Genomic DNA, 24,037 nt, shown 5'->3' on the forward strand with positions numbered 1-24,037 from the left:
TGGGTGTATTATGCATAAGAAAGTGAAAGTCTGGAGAAATCAACCATGCTGCAGGCAATTGGTTGAGGGACAAAGAGGAAGAGACAGACCTTGTAGGTGCTGGATGGATGTGGTAAAGGCTACAACAACCAAGCTTTTTTTTTTACCAGAGCATTGAGAAGCAGTGCAGGATAGGGATTTTTGGAGAAATCTGATCATCAAGTTCACCAGAAGTCGGCCACGACTTTACGGAACTAGGTGATTCGATAAGTCGATAACCTGAATGTTGTAATCATATATATTGTATGCTGAAAAAGTATGACTTTTTCAAAGATGAAAACCAGAGTTGATGCAATACATTTTGCATAACTCACTGTTTCCTTCCTTGGCATATTTACCTCCACCGTATTTACAGGTACCGTCTTTAATATTGTGTTTCTTTCAGGGAGAAACAACATGGGCATGAACCCAGACGATGTTGTTAAAAAAATGAAACATATGATTTCTAATGATCATCTCGGTAAGTCACTCCTATTTGAATTGGTTTTAACATCATGGAGGAAATATCACAGAAATAAGTATAACCTTTGTTTTTGCAAGGTGGTATGGTTCTTCAAAAGATTATAAAGGTCGTCTGTGTGATATTGCAATGGTTGTCAGTATCAGTCAAAATTGCTCAACCTCATTGCTATTTGCTTGAATTGCACCTCTCCATCTCCTACTCATTAGACACTGGATCCTTAATTTGGATAGACACGATAAAGCAATGTCACAAGCTGGGCTTCCAAAAATGACTTTCTTGCTGCGATTCAATCACAAAGATTGCCAAGAAATGCACCCTTTAAGTTTTGAGTTAATTTTCTTTCCAGGAGCAAGGCTCATGGAAGCGCAAGGTAGAAAAGACAATGTGACAACTATCGAGCAAATAAATGAACAGGAAGAGAAGAGAGGGAGGAGCGAAGGAAACACTAAAACTAGCTAATAATATGAGTTGGGTTAGGAAAGGTTAATTGGAGTAATCAAGAACATGGGTCAAATTGGGGATTAAAAGGGATGGCAGTGCACTGCTTGCTTGAAGTTCTGGATGGAAGAGTGAGCCAGAACAGCCTCTGGAAGATGGTTACATAAACGAGAGAATCAAGAAATAAAAGAGTTTAGGTGTGTAGTCAGTCTGAATTTTGGAAGTCTAACCAGGAGGGAGTGACTTTAGGAAAGCATGGATCCTGGAGTTGCTGAGGATGGGAGTCGGACTAAGAGAGCAGAGGTGGCAATGCTGTAGAATAGATGGGAGAAAACAGAGACCACCAACGTGCCTGCGATGTGAGAGCATCATTTCTTGTGCTTTAGCCTCCTCACTGAAGATTCCGTTAATTTTGAAAACCTTGGATTCTATCGACTCCAGGAGAATCTGATGTTATGCTGACCACCAACCCATAGTGGAGAACAGTACACCATCAAGCTATTTTTAAAGCTTTGTGGACTGTGAGTAGCTCTGAATTTCCAATGAAAGACTTCTATTGGTATCGATTTCCAGTTTGCAGCTGGCTTTGGAGACAAGCTTTGCTATGTACTGTTCAGCCCAGGAAAGGTCATGGCTAATGATGAGGCATAGAAGCTCAAGAGATGGCATCTCTTGCAGTGGTTGACCAAGGAAAGAGATCGGTGGGTTGGTTTGATGATCATTCCGGAGTGATAGGGTGGGACTAAAAAGTCATCTTGAACACCCAAACTCGCTGAGTCAGTTACTTGTATTAGTCAAAAGAGTTACCCAAAGATTGCATTTTGCACCATTGAACTAGATGCAAACTTTCTTGGGTCCACTTGTGTTTACACAGGTGCTCAAATTCAACGCACAATTGACAAATAAGCCACTGTGAGAAAGCCATGTTTCAGGTGTCAACCTTTTTTCATCACAAAGAAAAATTGAAGGTGCATATTTCTTCAAAGAAACGCTGAAAGTTATCTTTCCAACACTTAGGTCACTGCCTTTTGATTGCATTCACAAATATGGTGGAATGTTTGAACAACCTTATGAACAACCAGGGGGAAGTTTATTTCTCGCATCATGGGAGAAGCTTTTAAAACAATATAATGCAAAAGTTACAACTTTTAAATCAACTTGAATCCTTCCGGTTGTCTTTTTAAGAAAAAGGACTCCAACTGTGTAGGGCTTCAAACTTCAAAACTTTACAAGCACAGAGTCACTGAGTTAAAATGAAATAATCTTCATTGATATTAAAAGGTGCAGATATATACCTCCCTGCATATCCTTTTGCCAAGGCTCTGGAAGCCATCCACACCCACTAAGAACGAATATATATGCCTTCTGAAGACTAATATCAGACTGTTACCTGGTCATGTTTAATGCACACATGTTATATTGTTGCATTTACACCTTCCCTTCCCCTCATTGTGACTGTTAATAATGAGTCAAGTTGAGTAGCTGCAAAACGTTGAAGCAGTTACCTCATGGATGACAGGCTGAATGGCAATTTAGAGGTGATTGCACATCTGAGCGGAGGTGAGTGATCCGATTCCAATCATGGGCTAACCCCGCACTGGTTGTTCGGATTTTAACTTAATTTAGATCCCCAGGGATTTACTAGTCAGCTCAGCAAGCGACACATGCAAGGCGGATCGCAGACATGGGCACAAGACTGGTTTACGGATGGATCCAGCAGACACTTTGAATGGTCCTTGCACTTCTTCTCCTCCTCTTCCCTTTATAAGGGGTGAGGTCCAATGGCACCAAGCTTCTGCCCTGCCTTGAACATGATGCTCTTCCACCACCTTCCTCTGTCCTCAGCCAACTCTCTCCACTCTCCAACCATCCCTACCTTACTGATATCCAATCTCACACAATCTTCCCATCTCGACCACCGTCGACTTCTTTTCCTCCTACCTTGCTCCCTCAACCTATCTGCTCTCTTTGTCATTCTCTCTTCCCCCATCTGCACCAAGTGTGCAGTCCATCTCAGCTGGCATTTCACCAATCTCCCCATTAAGCTCATCTGCACACCAATCTCCTGCCTCAGTTCATCCATCCATCTTCTATCTACGCTCACAGTTGTTGTTCTCACAAACCTACAGCCTCTGTTGTCGTGTCTCTGTCAGTGCCACTCCAGACTGTAAAGGTAAGCCGACGTTACATATGACATCAGAACCAACCTTCCCTTTCAGTTTCCTTGATATCTTTCTGTCTGCCATTACTCCCTTCACCCTCCTCCATGCATTTACACACACCTAAATCCTCCACACCTCTGCCTTGGACTTCCCATCCCCGATCACTATTCACCCCAGATACTTAAACCTATTCCCCTGCCTGATCTCCTTCCCCTCTAACCTGATATTACTTTATTTTCTATGCTGCCTGACCCACATCACATCAGTCTTCTCCATACTCATCTTCAGCCCATGCTTCCCAATTGCCTCCTTCCACTCCCCCAGCACTTCCTGCATCTCCTGCCCACTCTCCACCACAACAGCCAGATCGTCTGCATGCAGCATCCTCCCGATACTACCCCTCAAGCTCACCTTCCTGCTTACCAGCTCCATCACCATGATAAACATGAGTGACATGAGAGCACTTCGTTGCCTCAAACCGATGTTCATGCTGAACTTCTCAGACATCCCAGGACCAACCAAAACTCTTCCCCATGTTCTCATGTACATCCCTTCCACCAACAGAACTTCTGCTTCTGGCACTCCCTTCAATCTCAGAGTTGCCATCACCATCTCTCTCGGGACAGCCGTAGGCTTCCTCCAGGTCCACAGATCCCAATGCCATTTCACCTTGCACCTCTAACCTCTAACCTCTTCTCCATCAGCAGTCTCAGCACGAACATCTCATCCATCATCCCTCTACCCTTCCTAAACCCCTGCTGCTCTTCTCCAATCTCCATCTCCACACTCTTCCTTATCCTCCCCTCAAGAATCCTTTCCAGCACTTTCATGACATGATGAAAGAGTGGATTGCCCCTGCACTTTTTTTATTTTTTTTTTGTATACCTTGGTCGAGGCTCGTATGAGAGCTAACACACAACTCACAGCAAGGAGGCATGAGACAAGAGGGGCGGGAGTGGAAGGGACAAAACAGTGGGGAACAGACACATTAGGTGAACTGTGGAAGGGAGAGGGATGGGGATGGGACGGGGAACATGGCGAGGAGAAGATGGACATTACAGGGACTTTCAGGAAGGAAAGTAGGAGAAATGAAGGAAGTGGGCTTGGGTGGATTATCGGGGGTAGAAAAGATCGAGGATTTGGATGGGGGAAGATAAGAGGTGGTGGTGAACAGCTGTTTTGAAAGCCTGGAGGGAAGAATGGGAAAGAATAGAGTGAGGAAGTTTATTCCAAAGGCGGGAAAAAAGAGGAATGAAAGAGTGAAGATGAGCAGTGATTCGTGATTTTGGTAGTTTTACCAGAAGGGGGTTGTTGGCGGACCTTGAGCGCCCTGTGGAAATGTGGTGGGGACAAATCTCAGAGAGAGCAGGGGGGGCAAGGCTGGAGAGGAGTCGGTAGAAGACAGAAAGACCACCGACCAACCTGCACTTCCCTGGATCTTAAACATGTCCTTTCCCCTTCCATATTGGCACAATTTACCCTGTCCTTCACTCCTCTAGAATTGAACCCTCTCTCATACATATATTCAATAGCCTCTTTGTCCAACGGACTCTGACTTCTCCCGTTGCAATTATCATCTCTGCACACACCTCATCAATGCCTGGTGCTCTTCTCCTCTTCATCCTCTTTAATGCTGTCCACACTTCCTCCTCTGTGATCTCCACCAACTCCACTCCTTCTCCTCTTCCATATGCAGCACAATGCTGCGGGTAGCATCATCGGTTGAGGGCGCGGCTCTGCTGCTGATGCAATACCCCAATTACCAGTACACTGGTACTCATTTCACCGACCTCAGAAGGATGGCAGGCCGAGTCAACCCCACCTGGTGTTAATTCAACAGCAGTCAGTGGCTCAAACTCAGGACCCTGAGGTCCCAAGCCAGCCACCCTAACCACCAAGCCAACACCAGGCTTACCAACTTCACTTTCCCCTCTACATAACATGTTAGCTCTAGCTCACCGTTGCGTCCTTCCCGGTTCAACAGCTCTTTAAATATCCTTCCCACATCTTCAATACTGCCCCCTCTCTGTCATTAGCCTCCCTAATCACTGCCCCCCCTCCTCTTCATGTCCTCTTTACCATCTACATCCCTGTCACGAGTTATCCATGATAGCATCATGTCCCCTATCCTTGATCTTCTCTATTCTCTTCCAAACCTTCTTTTCACCAACTGCCTTCGCTACCTCCTCTGTCCACCATACCTGGTTTCTATCCCTCAACAATGCACCTTTTCCTGACATCTCCTGCCCACTCTCCACCACCAGTTATTGTCACATAAAACTTCTGCAATTCTCCTAAATGCCTTTCATACTTCTTCCACTCCTCCTCCTCCAAACCTCCCTCTTCTTCGCTAAGTTGCCCAAAACTGACCCTCATCCTTTCATACTCTCTGATGATGTTTCCCCTCCACTTCCCCCACCTAATAATCTTCTGACTCCTGCTCTTAACTTCCCTCCTTTTTTTCTTCTGTACCACAAACACAACAGGCTTGTGCTGGGTGGTGACATGCTCTCCTGCCACCGCCTTACAATCCCTAACCCTCCGCAACTGTCACTTCCTCACCACCACCAAATCCTATTCTGATCTATGTTGTCCAGTCCTATAGGTAATCCTGTGGCTTTCCTGCTTTTGAAAGAATGAACCAGCTATGGCCATCCCCTTCCTCGCCACCAGCTCGTGACTCTCTCTATTCCTCATTCCCCAACCAAATTTATCAAAACATTCCTCCACACTCAGCTCCACTACTTCCACATGCGTGTTACTGTCCCCCACAGTGCACAGCATGACCCCCAGCTCAACCATTCCCAGCATCCTCTCCAGTGCGTGCCTGAATCCTTGCCTCTCTGCCCCAGTCCTTGTTTGTGGCCCATATACTGACATAACACACACCATTTGCCTCTGTATTACAACCCATGCCATAACTATCTGTCCCTCTCATCTTTCCACTCTGACCACCTGCTTGCTGATCTCTCCCGATACTATTAGTCCCACACTATTACTCCTTCATCCTCTTTAATGTTGTCAATCTGCTGTCAAATACCTCAGGGCAAGGCCTACCCATTTCACTCCGGGTAGGTTGACCCTTGCGATTTCCCCAAATGTTATTGTCAGGTCAGGCCAGATCAGATCTGTGACTTGCTACAGATATCATGTAAACTTGTACTAACCTGTTCCATGGTCGGGTTGTCGGTGACGAAAACATCTCCCCCACCAGGTTTTCTGGTGAGGAGGGTATATGATATGAACACCCAGCAGGATGAAGAACAAAACCTGTCAAAGGGTAGAAGAGCTCCCTGTGAGCCAACGGCTATCCATATCTAGTACCCAACTGTGTCTGTGGACATCCTCGTGCAGTTATGTTACTTCTTATTAGGAGGTTGGTGGCAGGATTTGCACTCCGGCCACCGTAAAACCCTTCATTCTGCAAAACATTCCAGAAGCATTAAAAAAAACATCTGAAAACCCATTTTGTGGGAGTACCTCCTGTGCAGCTTCCCTTTGTCGGGCAGCTCACCGGATGACTGGATTGGGGCAAAGCCTTTGCGACCCCCAATCTTTGATGATAGGTGGGAAACCACAGGGTAACATTCCCCGGTCATATTGCGAGAGATTGTGTCCGGATGATGCTGAGGTGTCGTCCACCAGATGGCGGTCTCCTTGGGTTAACCGAAGGCGGTCCCTTTGGGTGGGTGCCTGGAATGTCCTACCCCGAAGAGAGGATGACCACCTGTCTATATTGTCATCTGAGCTCACACGGTTGGACATCAGTGTTGCAGTACTCTCTGAGATTCGGAGACCGGATCGTGGCGAGATCATGGTGGGTAGTTACACCTACCACTGGTCTGGTTGCTCTGATGGTTACCATGCCCAAGGAAAGGAGTTGCTGTAGTTTTGGCCAATAAGCTGCTCCAATGATAATTGAGGGAACACCGGTCAACGAGCGTATTATGAGACAAAGGATTCATCACTCCTTGGGTGTCATTTCCCTAATCTCTGTATACTCTATCAGAGGTGAGTGATCTCAGCGTGAAGGATGTATTCCATGCCATGCTCGAGTCTGTGGTTGATCAGTGCCCCCAGGCGAGACACATTTCTAGTCTTGGGGAATATCAATGCATCGACTGGAACTGATAGGGACGGTTATGAGACACGTGTTGGTCCCCATGGTTCTGGAACTGTGAACCAGAAGAGCACTAAGTTCCTTGACTTTGCAAGAAGTCATGGTTTCATGGTTTCAGCACCTATAGGCTCATTGCTGGACTTGGTATTCCAACGCTGGCGGTGTGGCAAAGGAGATTGACCATGTGCTTGTTGATGGTCGCTGGAGGATCATCCAGAACTGCAGGGTCTACTGGAGTGCTGAGTTCCTCAATACTGACCACCGGCTTGTTGTAGCAACTCTGAAGTTGCACCTCAAATCAAAGAGAATTGTACCATCCCAGCCTAGGCTGGATGTTTGCAAGCTCAAGGATGAGAGGGTAGCTGAGGAGTTTGTGAACAGGCTGAGTGGAGATTTTGGGGGTCTGGGTGCTTTCAGGGATCCTGAAGAGCTGTGGAGTGACTTCAAGACCATCGTCCTTGATGTTGCTGGTAGATGTCTTGGAAGTCACTGGAGAATGAAGAAGAATTTTGTCTCTCAAGGGACACTGGATACCATTGACCAGAGTCGCAGGGCCAGGCTGAATGGTAGAGCTGAGCTGTTCAGGGAGCTGAGGCGTAAAACTGTACGTGCACTAAGGGTGGACAAGGAGGCCTATGTGTGAGGAATCTGTGAAGGGGTAGGGCATCACTTGTAGTCAAGTGATTTTCATCTTGCTTACAGCGAAATTTGCGCATTGGGTTCATCCTAGCCCTCCCTCAATATTCTGCAGTTAGTACAGAGGGTGGTGGGCTCTTGACAGAGGAGTCCGAAGTGATGGCCTGCTGGGCCAGTTACTTTGAGTGGTTGTACCAGGCTGATCCACCAGCTGTCGAGTTGGACATCAGGGGTGTTACAATCCCTGTTGCTGAGCTCCAATCAAATGTGGTTCTCCTTTGTTTGTGGAAACACAGGCTGCGGTGAACCGGTTGAAATGGGGTTAAGCTCTGGGGATCTGTGGCATCCATGCTGAACTTCTCAAAGCTGGTGGAAATGCTGCACTCGAGTCGTTGCATGCAGTTCTGTGTTCTGCCTGGAACACAGGCATCATCCCAACTAACTGGAAGAGGGGCCTTGTTATCCCTCTCTGGAAAGGGAAGGGTGATTGCCAAGACTGCAACAACTACCGAGGGGTGATGCTGCTCTCAGTCCTAGGCAAGGTCTTTGGTTGGATAATTATTGATGGGGTTTGCCACCATCTGCTGGAGCACTAGCGTCCAGAGCAGTCAGGCTTTACACCAAAGAGGTCAATGATTGACCGTATCCTTGCTCTTCGGGTCCTCACCGAACGCAGATGAGAGTTTCGGTATGAGCTGCTTGCAGCTTTTGTTGATCTTTGTAAAGCTTTTGATTCAGTGAATCGGGATGCCCTCTGGAGGATTCTTGGTCTTCGTGGGGTGCCACCAAAACTGATCGATCTGATGTCTGAACTCTACTCTGGTACTCAGAGTGTTGTGAGATGTAGTAGTTGTCGTGGTTGTGAGATCTCTGACTCATTTCCAGTTGTTACTGGAGTTCGTTAGGGGTGTGTACTTGTATGCTCTGCCCCCCACACTTTTTCAGCACTTGTATGGTCTGGATTCTGGGGAGGATGTCAGAGAGATCAAGCTGCGGTGCATCGTTTGGAAATGTCAAGATCTCTGACCTTGATTGCGCAGATGATGCAGTCATCTTTGCCGAGACTCCAGATATCCTTTTGGTGAACCTCGAGGTGCTGAATGAGGAGTTGTAGCTGCTGGGATTACGGGTTTCCTGAATCAAAACTAAGATCCAGGCTTTCAATGACATCTTAGATGCTGCTATCCTGTCTGTACCTGTTTGTGGTGAGGATGTTGAGGTCATGGAGAGATTCACTGACCTTGGCAGTGATATTCATGTCTCTCCTGTCTGTGAGCTAGAGGTCAACAGACATCTGGGTTGGGCCTGGGGAGTCATGGATTTACTGGTTCATGGGGTGTGGCGCTGCCGGTACAAGTGCAGGAGGACGAAAGTCCGCGTCTTCAGGTCCTTGGTGCTTCCAGTCTTGCTCTATAGATGTGAGACTTGGACTCTGATTGGGGATCTGAGACCGAGACTTAATTCCTTTGGTACCAGGTCTCTTCGGAGAATCCTTGGCTATCGCTGGTCGGACTTTGTATCCAACGAGCGGTAGCTGAGAGAGACTCAAATGAGATTTGATACCTGCATCATCCGTGAGCATCAGCTGCAGCTGTGTGGACATGTGGCTCGTTTTCCTGACGCTGATCCTGCTCACCAGATTCTCTCAGCGAGGGAGTCTCGTGAGTGCAGGAGGCCAACGGGCTGACCACATGCCTCATGGTTGCAGCAGGTTGATCGGCATCTCAAGGAGATGGGGATGGGCCAGGTATCTGCCTGGGGGATGGCCAGACAGAGGCCTCTGGAGAACCGGGGGAAAGTGGATGCAGCGACGCATTGCTCTGGTGCATGCTCCCATACCTGACCTGACCTGACTATTACTCCTTCCATCCTCATCCCATGTGTAACAGCTTGAATCCTCCTACCAACCTCCTCACTCTGTCTCCTTTCCATATGGTCTCCTGCACACACACAACACTTCCATCCTTTTCTGCATAATGTCCACCACCTCAACTCCTCTCCCCCCCCCTCGAATTGATCCCACATTCCAACGACCTAGCATGGCAAAGCAAGTGATGATATTAATAAATAAATCCTGATATTACAATAAAAACTATTTCTATGTGCACCCAGACACACATTCGCCCATGCACTCACACATGAACCAGGCAAGCATTCTCAAATTAGCTCAGGGTCTGTGAGGGAACAGTATAGAGAGCAGAGCAGGGCACTAACCGGTGGAGATTTCAGTACAGCAAAGCATCCTTGACAGAAGATGATCATCCTGCTCTATGGATGTCCCTGGAAAAACACGTCAGTCACTTCTTCGATGCTTAAACAGTCCCCCATTCTCTCCCTCTCCAAGGCCCTCTTGTTCCCCACATGAAGCATGCTTGGTCACTCAGCACCTTCCCACCGCTGGCCATATCATGACACTGCCCATGGTTCACTTTCCCCTCAACATAACATGCGCTTCTAATTGATGCGCTTCTCCTTGCCGGCGAGTCTTTCCAATAACGCTCCGCGTTGTTGCAGCAGTGGAATGGTCCCCTTGGGAGCCCCACCATATGATGATATTGACTTCATCGGCGATGATGTCATGTATGTTCATGGGCCTGTGCTGATGCTGCAGGACTGGGTATAATGGAGCGAACTTCATCATGTTCCGTGTTTTGGCAACCTCATTAATTACCCTTTTGGGGGTCTGAGCTAACACAAAGAACTTACAACAAAGGGGGGGGGCAGGAGAGGGAAGGACAAAACAGTGGGGAACAGAGACATTAGGATATCTGTGGAAGGGAGAGGGATGGGGCGGGGTACACGGGGTAAACAAGATGGACACCACAGTGACTTTCAGGACCTTACATGAAAGGGAACTTTCGGGAAGGAAAGCAGGGAATTTGAAGGTGGGTTTGGGGTGGATAAACGGGGGTAGAAAAGATCGTGGTTTTGGATGGGGGAAGAAAAGAAGTGGTGGTGAACAGCTGTTTTGAAGACCTGGAGGGAGGGAAGAGTGGGATTGAAGGAGTGTGGGAGTTTGTTCCAAAGGTGGGAAAAAAGAGGAATGAAAGAGTGAAGGTGAGCAGTGATTCGTGATTTTGGTAGTTTTACCAGAATGGGGTTGCTGGAGGAACCTGGGTGCCCTGCGTAAATATGGGGGGGGGGGGGAATGTCACAGACAGAGAAGGGGGGGAGGGCAATACCAAAGAGGAGACGGTAGAAGACAGAAAGACCACAGACCTGCCTGTGATGAGAGAGTGAGAGGCCCAAAGACTCAGCCTCATCACGGGAGATACCAATGATCCTAAATGCCTTGGTTTTCATAGCGTGAAGCTGAGAAAGGTGAGAGGTGGGAGCATCAGCCCAGAGGGGAGAGCAGTACTCCATCAGGCTGATCTGATCTAGCCTGGTCCTCACAAGTTCAGACAGGAAGACAGATCACATGACACCCTTTAACCTAGCTAGCTTCTCTATCACACACACAACACTGCCTTCCAACAGCATATAAAAACAGAATGAGAACCAAAACTTGAAATCTTTGTTTAAAGTAAAAACTAGAATGCATCTGTAATGCAAAGCCCATTGGCATCCACTTTGTATTCGGACTTCTTCTTCCGTATGAGAAACATGATGAAAACAGCGAAAAAAAAATACAAAAAGATTGACGATTGTAGACAACCTTGACCTTTTGATTTCAAAAGCAATTGGCTTCAGTGACCCAATATGCAAACCCTGCTCAAATTTGAAGTCAGATGGAAATTGATGATTTTGTGACCTTGACCTTTTGATCTCCTGACAGAACAGAGGTGACACTCAAATAATTGGGTCATATTAGATCACTGACATATTGATATGACTGACATGTTGATATTTTATGCAACTTTTATCTTTGACCTTTTGATCTAAAAAAGCAAAGCAATCGGCTTTGAGCTTTTGATTAGTGAACCAGTTCAATGACCCAATATGCAAATTCTTAAATTTTCAGGTCAATTGGATGAAAATTGATGATTTTATGAAATCTTGACCTTTGACCTTTTCTCTAAAACACCATTCGGCTTCTAGCTTTTGATTGGTGAACCAATTCAGTGATGCAATATGCAAATTCTTTAAATTGCAGGTCAATTGGATGAAAATTGACGATTTTATCATATGTGATGTTGACCTTTGACCTTTTGACTAAATTATTAATTTTTCTTCTCCATGTTATCATTATAAAGCGTTGTTTAAAATTTCATGACAAATGCTCAAATAAGGTTATGGCCCAGACAGAGACATATGCAGAGAGACAGACAGACACAGAAGTGACTGCAAAACCCCATTCCCTGCTGTGCGAGGACAGGCTAATGAACTATACTACATGAGTATGGTTCATGCTTCGGCCTTACACTTTACGAACTATCTTGTACTTCACACATGTAACAATGTCGTTATCACCATGCTTTTGAAAAAAGCCCCCCCAAAAAACAGTGGGATATTGTAATCTGTCTGTCTGTCCGTCTGTCCATCCGTCACGCGATGTCCTCTTAAATGGCTGTACAGAAATTCACCAAACTTGGAAGTTATCATCACCACACAATGATGGTGCAAGGGCAGTATAATTTTGCCCCACCCCATGAGGTGGGGTCAAAAGGTCAAATCCCAAAAAATGCAATTACCGGCATATTTTAAACATTTTTTAAAATAAAACTTTGTATATGCAATCAACATTGGGGGACATTAAATATTTAACGATTTTTTTCGATTTGACCCCAGTTCATGGTGGGGACTTGCGGTCACTGGGGCCAAAACGGGAAAAAAAACATTTTAAACTCAAAATTTGATATTTGGTCAATCCTGGTGGAATTCTATGCCATCTTTCAACTTTGCTTTAGGTGGGAAGCTTGGGGATTTGCGAACTTCGCTCTAGTTTTGTTTTGTGACCAAGCTGTTAGCATCCTCACCTGTCCTCACCCAATCACGATGCACACCATGTATGTACTCCACCTCCATGCATGTGTAAGATATGCATGCACCCTTTTTGAATCTTCATAACTACTGGTGTTGGTGATCAACAGTTTTATTACACATTTTTCTGACAAATGCCCACCACATTCTGAACATTGGAATTTATGCAGAGTTTTAAATGTTTCTATATACATGGAAGGAAACCCAGACATAGAACACGACTCAGTTGATCTTATCTGTGCCATATAAATGTCCCTGAAAGTAAATCAAAACAAAGAGCTGCAACTTAATTCAAATGTTTTTTTGTGTGTTCACAGACATTTACGTTTTTGGTGTTGGGGACGTTAACAAAGAAGATCTGCAAAAAATATCCTCTTCCAAAGAAAAACAGCAACACATGTTTATTATTCAAAAATATAAACAATTTTCTGAAATAAGTGAAAAAATGATACAAGCTGGTAAGACATGATGAGTAGACTGATGTTGCTAAAGGGGATGTGGTTTGAAATGATGGGATAGCGAGAGGCATACCAAGTGGATAAAAGATAGCTGTGGGGAAGTTATTCTGAAAGTAATGGCATATATATATATATATATATATATATATATATATATATATATATATATATATATATATATGTATGTATGTACAGTATTTTCAGTATATGTGCATATATACAAATATATGCATATATACAAATATATGCATATATATATATATATATATATATATATATGTATATATATATGTATATATATATGTATATATATATGTATATATATATATGTATATATATATATATATATATATATATATATATATGTATATATATATATATATATATATATGTATATATATATATATATATATATATATGTATATATATATATATATATATATATATATATATATATATATATGTATATATATATATATATATATATATATATATATATATATATATATATATGTATATATATATATATATATATATATATGTATATATATATATATATATATATATGTATATATATATATATATATATGTATATATATATATATATATATATGTATATATATATATATATGTATATATATATATATGTATATATATATATATATATATATATATATATATATATATGTATATATATATATATATATGTATGTATATATATATATATGTATATATATATATATATATATATATATATATATATATATATATATGTAATGTATGTATCGATATACATAATTATATATGTATTTGTGTATGTATGTATATGTGCATGTATGTGTGTGTATGTATGTATATTGTTGTGGTTACCAAATTCGCAAACCACCATTCAGGTCCCTTAGGTGAGGTATCTCGGTAAGTGCATGTGTAGTTAGGCCCAAACCCGTTGTCTAGTGGGAATACATGTCATTTATGCGAGCTGCGACTCTTCAGGATAGCCGTTTTTCTTTTACTATCTTTATTTTGGACCAACCGCCATGATTACCACCACAACCACAACATCAACCACCAACCACAACGCCGCTTCACCACAACCGCCACGACCTTCCCGTCACACCTCGCAACCGTAGCATCGCCACCGTTCTTGCCCCGCTGTGGGTACCGGTGTTGGACTCGTGCAGGGCGCACGTCGAACAGCGTGTACAAAATCACGGATTTTGTGCTTCAAAAACGGATCAAAAACGACACACGCCCACTTTTTGCCGTCCAATCGGTGAGCGAGGGGCGATTTGGCCCCGCCTCCAGAACGATCGATATATGCAAATTTGTGGATCAAAAAGCCTTCACGCCCACTTTTTCTCGGGCCAATGGGGAGCGAGGTGAAAGGTCAAAGGGAGGGGGTCAAAGGCGAAGCTACGGGGGGATAAAAGGACCGTGTTCGTCAGTCAGAGCAGTGTGGAAGTCTGGAGCCCGAAGCCTGCAGTAGCTGGAGAAGCTGAAGAGAGTCGAACGAGGAGAGCCCAAAGAAGAGTCCAGGGTGGAGAGTCCAGAGGCGGAGAGGCGGCAGCGGCGAAGGCAGACGAGGGGGTGCTCGCGACGGTGCCGGGAGCTGCACGCCCGAGGAAGGCCGGCAGCGCGACCTGGCCGAGGTGGAGACGCACACCAGGGATAATAAAGATCCGCTATACCCCGAGCATCAGCAACCCCCTCCTGTTTCCCCCCGCGCTGAGATAGTGCGACCAAGGGGGCCCCTTTCCCACCCCCTGCCAGGCACTGTCCGCGAGGCCCGCGGAGTGAGGCGCCATCGCCGCTCCGCGTCTCATCACCAGACGGGTAGGCGCGACCCGGTCTCGGCCTCAGGCCCGCCTCATCCTTGAGGGTTTCTTTTCCTTGGTTTTGGGTATGTGTTGTCGGCGCCGTCTGTGAAGTAGAATTGTATAAGTGTTGCCGTGTGCTCGGTAGTCGGTATTAGCTCTGCACTGTGTTTTCACTTTTATATTTGCTTTTTGTGTAAATGGAATTGTGTTTTCTTTTTTTGTGTGCATTTGGTGGAATTGTATTTGTGTGCTTCCCGTGTGCCGCGAATAAATGTGCTTTATTGTTGAACTGTTCTCCCGCTTCGCTTCGTCTTTTCCTCCATTGAATCCTCATCTTGCTTCACGTAAAGGGTTGGTAGTGGGCTGAATACGCCCGATAATTAATCGAACCGTCGAGGTCGACGATAACACCGCTCGGTTATTCTGATAGTACGGAACGGGTCGCTTAAGTGGCCCGTGTCCGAAGTCGACCTGCGGCGAGGTGCGATCGCCCGGTCTACCCTCCGCGTGGGTACTTAGGTAGGTCGAATTTGGCGAGCAACCCTATCCCACGCGGGGCTGATTGGCTCGATCGCGGTGAGACCGAAAGGTCCACCCGTGACTGGTTCCCGGCGTTAGTCCGAGAGGGTCACGACTGGATTGTCCGTCCGGTGGGCGACGTGCCGCGATTCGAGTTACGTGGCCGTCGCACGCTGGCGGGCGCGAAACCGCAACAATATATATATGTGTGTGTGTGTGTGTGTGTGTGTGTGTGTGTGTGTGTGTGTGTGTGTGTGTGTGTGTGTGTGTGTGTGTGTATGTGTGTATGTGTGTGTGTATGTATATATATATATATATATATATATATATATATATATATATATATATATATATATATATATATATATATATATATATATATTGGGTCGCCAAAATAGGTGACCCTTTTTGTTAGTAATTCTGTCTATTTGTTTGGATGTTTGTTTGGATGTTTGTTCGTTTGTCATCAGCATAATTGGTGGTAAACGTGGGCGGATTTTGACCAGCTCAGGTGGTAGGTACATCTTATGACTTTGGAAATTGTGATAGTTGCTCGGGACGCTTTGGTTCCCTAGCAACAACCAAAAAACCTTCAAAATCGGTACCGTTCACGCGAAATCAATTCCGAAAGCCATTATCCCACGTAGGGTTATGAAATTTGGCACGAATGATCTACAGGTGATGCTCTATCAAATATATTCCGGATTTTGTGATATATGGAATACTTTACCTGCAGTGCCCCCCTACAATTAGGGTATGCGCGAAAATAGGCGAAAATTGAAGGCCCCCTAGCGACCAGGTGAGTGTATCGATACGAATGAAACTTTGCAGGTTCATGGTACTCAATGAGTACTACAACTTTGCCTCAGGACATATTGACCGATTTCACTTCGGTCAGGGGTCAAAGGTCAATTAGTGCAAAAATCGATAATATGCAAGAGCTGGAGGTGCCTTCACGCCAAATGCTACTCCTAGGATTATCGTCGGATGGTCATGAAAATTCACACTAATCATCTCGAATACATTCTGCACAAAGGATCGAGCCGGATTTTCAATTTTGATCTTTGTTCACCCACAGCACTCCCTCGAACTTTGGGGATTTCCGATTTCAAACCGCATTTTCGGTACTTTTCATTCAAATGGATACCGAGTAGTTATCAGTAGATGGAACTGGATGAGATTTGATATGCATAAACTTAAGGTGATTCCCTATCCGCTATATGACATCCATTTTACTCTATTTCTTATAGTTTCCATGCTCGGCGACCCATCGCCGCCTACCGGCTTGTGTGTGTACATATATATATATATATATATATATCTGAATGTTGCTACATTCTTGTATTGGAATAGCATTCTGAAGGCAAAGTATTTAAGCTTTTCATACAACCTAGAATGTACTGGATAATTGAAACTGTCTTTACTTGTAAAGATGGTCATTCTATATATCTACCTATTAAGGTGGATTTCAACTTTCACATTCCTTGTCACTTGTCGCTAAGATTGCATATTGTGCTTACCCTGGTTGTGAATGGTTGCAGATAATCCACCGACCTCCCCGAGAATGTTGAAAGGGCAGATACTTTATTTACTAAATTTGGATAAGAATTGCGTCTGAGAAGGATTAAGTGAAAAGTATTCATCTTTAATATAAGATGAATTATGCCGAAGGCAAGATGAATGTTGTTGTGTTTCTCTTGTATTATGTTTAAGATTTCAAATAAGTGTATTGCCCTTTTTAATTGGTATTCTCAATCGTTGGTAATACTGTACTTAATTAGAATTTTTTTGTCTTTTAGTGTCTACCTCCTATTTAAAGGATGCCATGTTTGTCTGTTTCGTTCTGCTTTTTTGATTGCTATTTTTCTCTGTAAATATTCTTTCTGAATTTATATTTCATATCTTGTCAGCAATCATTGATTGTAAATTATCAATAAGCATGTGCATCTAATTCCGCCATTGGCTGCCAGAAATGCCCTTAATAATACCATTTTTTAAAATTTGTTTTGATTGTGATGAGAGATTCTAGTTTGTAGTATTTTGAATTTATTCAACTGTATCGATGAACTCTGTTTACTTTTCTAGAGAAAACGACGCTCGATCTCTGTGGCATCAGTGGCAATGTCCAGCTCAATAGTGGGGGTGTTGACAGGATTTTCAACGGTAGTGCTACAGACATCATTACATGGCCTTGGCAAGTTTTTTTCAACAGTGAAATCCCAGGCAAGGTAAGTAACCCAAATCAGTTTTTTTTTTTCTCAGGAATATAGTCCTAGGACGACAATATTATTGAACACAGGATGTTTGTAGTTCATCTGTCACAGAACGTTTTGTACTGAACACTGCTTCAGGTATTAAGCTGTATGCTAAGGCTGTTAAACAAGATTGGTAAAAATATTTTTGTTGCATTACTGTTAAGACCACTTCCCCCCACCCACCCCCACCCCTCCTTCTTGCCAAGTGAAATAAGGGAATTGATTAATATCTGTTGTCATCTGTGCAGTATATAATAGACAGGTCCCAGAAAAGAAAAAAACTGACGTTTTTTTCCTGTCAAGGTTTTCTCAATGGTTCTGTCATCCTTAGCCTATGATCTTTGAATTTCGCTGAAGGGCCACCCTGGGTTTGGCCTCAAATTCAATATGGCAGCTGTAGTGGTGCAAGTTTTACTTATGCTCACAACACGTAAGGACACAGCTCGGTGTGCTCCCGAAAAGAAAACCCGGCTGGCTCTTTTATTGAATGGAAATCACTTTATTCATTAGCTCATGTCGCGGCCATGTCTCCATCCTCCGTCACCCAGAACACCCTCTCCCATTCATCGAAACACAGCTTAAAGCTGATTGGCGAGCTTCTATATTTAGTTTCACAGACCACTCCAACCCTCCCCACCTTAGTGGTAAACATCACATTTGTTGGGAAATGATTGAAAAGAATAACACACTGGATTGTTACCAATCCTTATTAATTCTACTCTCGACAATATTTCAAACAGTTTGTAGATTTTGTCATACTATAATTCAGTAAATGCAAACAAAACTGACAAGTGATCATATTGTCTGACTAGACTACGAAACAGAAGTATTTCAAAAGAAACAAAAAGGAGTCACCAAAAAAATATAAAAAAATCCAAAAGTGTGAGAAGGAAGAAACCCAAGTGATTATTGTCTTTAAGAACTTCCTTCTGGCAATGTTCATGACTTCTCTTTTCAGTTTGTTTTACTGAATATGAAAACTATTTGGTGATATTGTCTCTCAGGTATTGGGGCTTCTTTCAGGCTCTTTGGGCTTTTCGTTCTGACTTGAGGTTGGTGGTTGAAGTGTCTTCTTTGGAGTCTTGGGGGTTCTTTTCCTCCTCTCCCATTTTCATTCAAATCAGGGCTTTGCTGGGAGATCTCCTGGGAAGACGTCTGTGGGACTTTTTTTGATGAAGACGAGTTCCTGGTGACTTGCTCGTCTCCTGCTCTTGCAGTCAGCAGAGAGCCTTTCTTCATTCTAACCTCTGGAGGTGATGGGTCATATAATGGAGTCAATTTGTTCTCTCTCTTCTGTCAAATCAGAATCGTGTCATCCACCTGAATGTTTGGATGAGCTGCAGTGTTGGGCGTTAGCATAGCTTTTCATCTTCAGTTTCACGTTGACGTCATGTCTTCGGATTGTGTTGTCCAATGGTGAGGTTCCTCGCTCACTGCCAAGTTCAGGGAATCGTGTCTTCATAACCCTAATTGCAAAAAAGAGCTTCAGCAGGGCTGATGCCTGTGCTGTAGTGTGGTGTGGCGCTGTAGTTTCATAGGAACTTGAAAAGTTCTTTGTCTCCACACCTTTCTTTCAATTTGTGCAGCCTGGATGGTCTTTTTGAGCAGAAACATATTTTTTGATGCCAACGTTCGTTTGTGGCCATAAGGGTGTGATGGATCGGCTCTTGAAACCGAGGTATGCAGCAAATTTTGCAAAGTAAGCACTGTTGAATGGGGGACCATTGTCTGACTTCACAATATCGGGAACCCCATAGCTGGCAAAGATCTCCTCAAGTCTTGGGATCACTGCCTTCGCATTGGTAGAGGTCAGAATGTCTACCTCAAGAAACCAGGAGTAAAAGTCTATGACCATCAGGATCCTGCAATCAGGATTCTCACAATGGAAAGGATCCTGCAAAGTCGGTGCTCACTTCAAACCAAGGATGAGCAGGCAGTTCGGTCATCTGCAGAGGTTCTAAAGTGTTCTGGAGTTGTGGCAAGACAGGATTTGACCGTAGTCTCAAATAGGTGGTCGATGTGTGGGAACCACACTTTCTCGTGGATTAGTCTCTTCATCTTGCTGATGCCTTGGTGACCTTCATGGGCAATATCAATGACTCACTGCTGAAGTGACTTCGGGATGGTAACTCCAGTACCGTGTAGCAGAACATTGTACTCGTCACTGATGGATAGTTCATCTCTTACAGCCTTCAGTATCTGAAACACTGAGCCATTGACTGAGTGATCTTGAGGTGGGTGCCACTGGTTTAAATGCACTGCAATCATCACTGCTTGTAGAGTGGGGTCACCTTGGGTTCCAGTCTTAATTTCATGAAATGTCGGTGAATTTGGCACCTTGTGGTGGAGTAAGTACAAAATTAACATACTGATCTGCTACTCTTGACTCGGAGGATGTCTAATCATCAACCATCAGAACTGGGTGGCGACTGAGGTAATCAGCTCGGTTCTTGCTCCCTCGCTGGTATCGAAGCATGAAATTATACGCCTGAAGCGGTAGGTTCCACCGTTCGATGCAGGCAGAGGTTCTGGAAGTGGGGAGTTGTAGTAGAGGTCAGAATGTCTACCTCAAGGAACCAGGAGTAAAAGTCTATGACCTTTAGACCAAGGATGAGCAGGTAGTTCAGTCATCTGGAGGGGTTCGGAAGAATGTTCTGGAGTTGTGGCAAGACAGGATTTGACCGTAGTCTTGTGATCAGAGATGACTGTGAAGTGATGGCCATAAACGTAGAGATGGAAGTGTTCACAAGCCCAAACTACTACTAGTACTTCGCGCTCGACCTGCGAAGAGCAAGGCTCCACATCAGTGAGTACATTACTGGCATAGGTGACAATGTGAGGGATGTCCTTCTCATCTCGTTGGGCTGGGACTGCCCGAATCCAATAGGGTCCGCGTCCACAACAACTTTTGTTTCCAACTCGGAGCTGTAGTAGGTCATGACTATAGAACTAGTCAGATATGACTGAAGTTCTTTTACAGCCATGTCGTGTTCAGACGTCCACTCCCGTGGTATGGCGCTACATGTCAGATCTCTCAGTGGTTTTGTGATCTTGGTGTAATGTAGAATGGAAAAGTTGTAGGGCCATGCTTAGGATTTGCCATTTTATAGGCTTATGATGCAAAATCGAGCTTTGCAACAAGCAGATTCAAATTCAGCATGTCAAATTCACCCTAGGAAGGCTTGTTGACAGCTTGGACCAAGAAATGAGGTTCCATTTTGTAATTGCTTCTAGTCTAATAGCCAAGGATTCTTCGAAGAGACCTGGTACCGAAGGAGTTAAGTCTTCATCTCAGATCCTTGGTCACAGCCCAAGTCTCACATCCATAGAGCAAGACTGGAAGCACCAAGGATTTAAAGACTCAGACTTTCATCCTCCTGCATAGCTACCGACAGCACGAGACCCCATGATCCAGTGAATCCATGACTCCCCAGGCCTGACCAAGACGTCTGTTGACCTCTGGCTCACAACGTACAGAGATATGAATATCACTGCCAAGAGAAGTGAATCTCTCCGTGACCTCAACATCCTCGCCACAAACAAGTACAGACAAGGTAGCAGCATCAATATATCATTGAAAGTCTGGATCTTAGTTTTGACCCAGGAGACCCGTAATCACAACGGCTCTGACTCCTTATTCAGCATCTGGAGGGTCCCCATAAGAATATTTAAGAGTCTCCACAAAGACGATTGCGTCATGTAAAATCAAGGTCAGAGATATTGACATTCCCAAATGATGGACCACAGCTTGATCTCTCCAAAATCCTCTACAGAATCCAGTCCATACAAGTGCTGAAAAGTGTGGGTGCCAGTACACACCCCTGACAAACTCCAGTAACAACTATAAATATGTCAGGATGGAATGACCACTCCCCACACCAGGGTATACCTCAGAAGTTAGATTGATCAGTTTTGGTGGCACCCCACGAAGACTGAGAATCCCCCAAAGAACATCCTGATTCACTGAATCGGAGATCACTGTTCAAGATAATCTGCAAGCAACCCCTGCTGAAACTCTCGCTTGTATTCATTAAGGAGCCGAAATGCAAGGATACGGTCAATTGTTGACCTCTTTGGTGTATATCCAGACTGTTCTGAGCACTGCTGCTGAGGCATATGGTGGCGAACCCAATCAATAATTATCAGAGCAAAGACCTTGCCCGGCACTGAGAGCAGCATCACCCCTCAGTAGTTGTTGCAGTCCTGGTGATCACTTGTCCCTCTCTGGAAAGTGAAAACCAGGCCCCTCGTTCAATCAGTTGGGATGATGTTTGTGGTCCAGAGCACAGAACTGCATGCAACAACAATAGTACAGCATTTCCACCAGCCTTTCGAAGTTCATCATGGATGCCCCAAATCCCAAGGGCTTTACCTACTTTGAACTGGTTGACCGCAGCCTGTGCTTCCACAAATGAAGGTGGTTCACAGTTGATTTGAGGGTCAATATGAGGGACAGTAACAGCCCTGACAATCAACTCAATATCTGGTGGGTCAGCCTTGTACAGCCTCTCAAAGTAACCAGCCCAGCGGGCCTTCACTTCAGTGTCGTCTTTCAAGAGTTCGCCATCCTCCGCTCTAAGTGCAGTACACTGAGGGACAGTTTTGGAAGAACGCATTGCACGGATTCCTCTATAAGCAGCACGAGAATCACTTGACCACAGGTGATGCTCCACCCTTTCACATATTCCTCGCACATAGGCCTTCTTGGCCATCCTCAGCAAACTTACAGTTTTACACCTCAGCTCCCTGAACAGCTCAGTTCTGCCATTATGCCTGGCCCTACAACTCTGGTCAATGGTGTTCAGTGTCCCTTGCGAGACAAAGTTCTTCTTCGCCTGATGGGTTCCAAGCAACCACGAGCACCATCAAGGATGGTGTTCTTGAAGGCACTCCACAACTCTTCAGGATCCCCTGAAACATCCAGACCCCTGCACTCCCTGCAAAAATCCCCATTCCGCCTGTTTGCAATCTCCACAGCTACCCTCTCATCCTTGAGCTTGCCAGCATCCAGCTTAAGCTGGGATGGTACCATTCTGCTGGATTTGAGCTGCAACTTCAGAGTTGCTACAACAATCCTGTGGTTTTTATTGAGGAACTGAGCACTCTGGTAGACCCTGCAGTTCTGGAGCATCCTCCTGCGACCATCAATGAGTTCATGGTCAATTTCCTTTGCCACACCACCAGCATTGGAATACCAAGTGCAGTGATGTGGCAGTGGGCACTGAAACCATGAACCAGCCAACCTAAGTCCACGACAGCTTGCGAAGTCAAGGAACTTATTGTTATTCGGTTTCACAGTTCCCATGGAGACCAGCACATGCCTAATAACCATCCCTATGAGTGCCAGTTGATGCATTGAAATCCACCAAGACTTTCGCCTCTGGCCCTAATTAACCACAGACTCGAGTGTGGCCGAGAACGTCACCTTCACAGTGAGATCACTCACCTCAGTCAGACCATATAGAGACTAGTGAAATGATACTCAAAGAGTGACTATTCCTCAGTCTCATAATATGCTCATTGACCAGTGTTATCTCAGTTATCATGGGAGTCAGCTAATTAACAAAGCTTCAGCAACTCCTTGGGCATGGTAACCATCAAAGCGGCCAGACCAGTAGTTGGTGTAACCACCTGCCATTGTCTCACCACTATCCTATCTCTGCAACTCAGAGTACTGCAATACTGATGCTCAAATGCTGGAGCTCAGATGACAGCAGAGACAGGTGATGATCCTTTCTTAGAATGAGGACATTCCAGACACCCATCCAAAAGGACCGCCTCAAGTTAACTTGAGGAGACCGCTGTCTGATGGACGACACCTCAGCACAACCCCAACACACACCACGCCAACCCGACACAGCAAGTTTTCCTCCTGTCATGAAAGAACAGGGGGTCCTGAAGGCTTTGCACATATCCCATCATCTGGTGAGCTGCTCTGTGAAGGATAGCTCCACATGAGGTACTCCCATGTAGTGGTTTTTTTAGTTTGTGTTTTCTTGTATGTTGTGGAAAGAAGTGTTTGACAGTGGCCAATGTTGTACACCCCCTCAGCTCAGTGTATGTGAAACCGGTCTGGCAGCTCAGGTGTGAAACAGGTCCGGCAGCTGAGGGGGTGTGTGGCATTGGGATTCTCACGTATGTACGATTTATGAAGGTCTTTATAGCTGTGGAGGAACTCTGGAAAGGGTTTTAAACAGCAAAGTGCTT

The 24,037-nt window shown here is 44.7% G+C and overlaps 1 protein-coding gene across 1 annotated transcript in view; it reads left to right on the forward strand.

Moving 5' to 3' along the window:
- The window catches only part of LOC147035612 (complement factor B-like), a 155,648-nt gene that overhangs the window by 48,652 nt on the left and 82,959 nt on the right, over positions 1-24,037 (forward strand). The window contains exons 9-11 of the mRNA XM_085845276.1: positions 425-499; positions 13,099-13,239; positions 17,661-17,803. Coding sequence (XP_085701402.1) covers positions 425-499; positions 13,099-13,239; positions 17,661-17,803 — 359 coding nt within the window. The remainder of the gene's footprint in view (positions 1-424; positions 500-13,098; positions 13,240-17,660; positions 17,804-24,037) is intronic.

This window comes from Eptatretus burgeri, chromosome 1 (genome assembly GCF_056783735.1).
Source record: "Eptatretus burgeri isolate ZD-2024b chromosome 1, Ebu_testis_v1, whole genome shotgun sequence".
Classification (NCBI taxonomy): domain Eukaryota; kingdom Metazoa; phylum Chordata; class Myxini; order Myxiniformes; family Myxinidae; genus Eptatretus; species Eptatretus burgeri.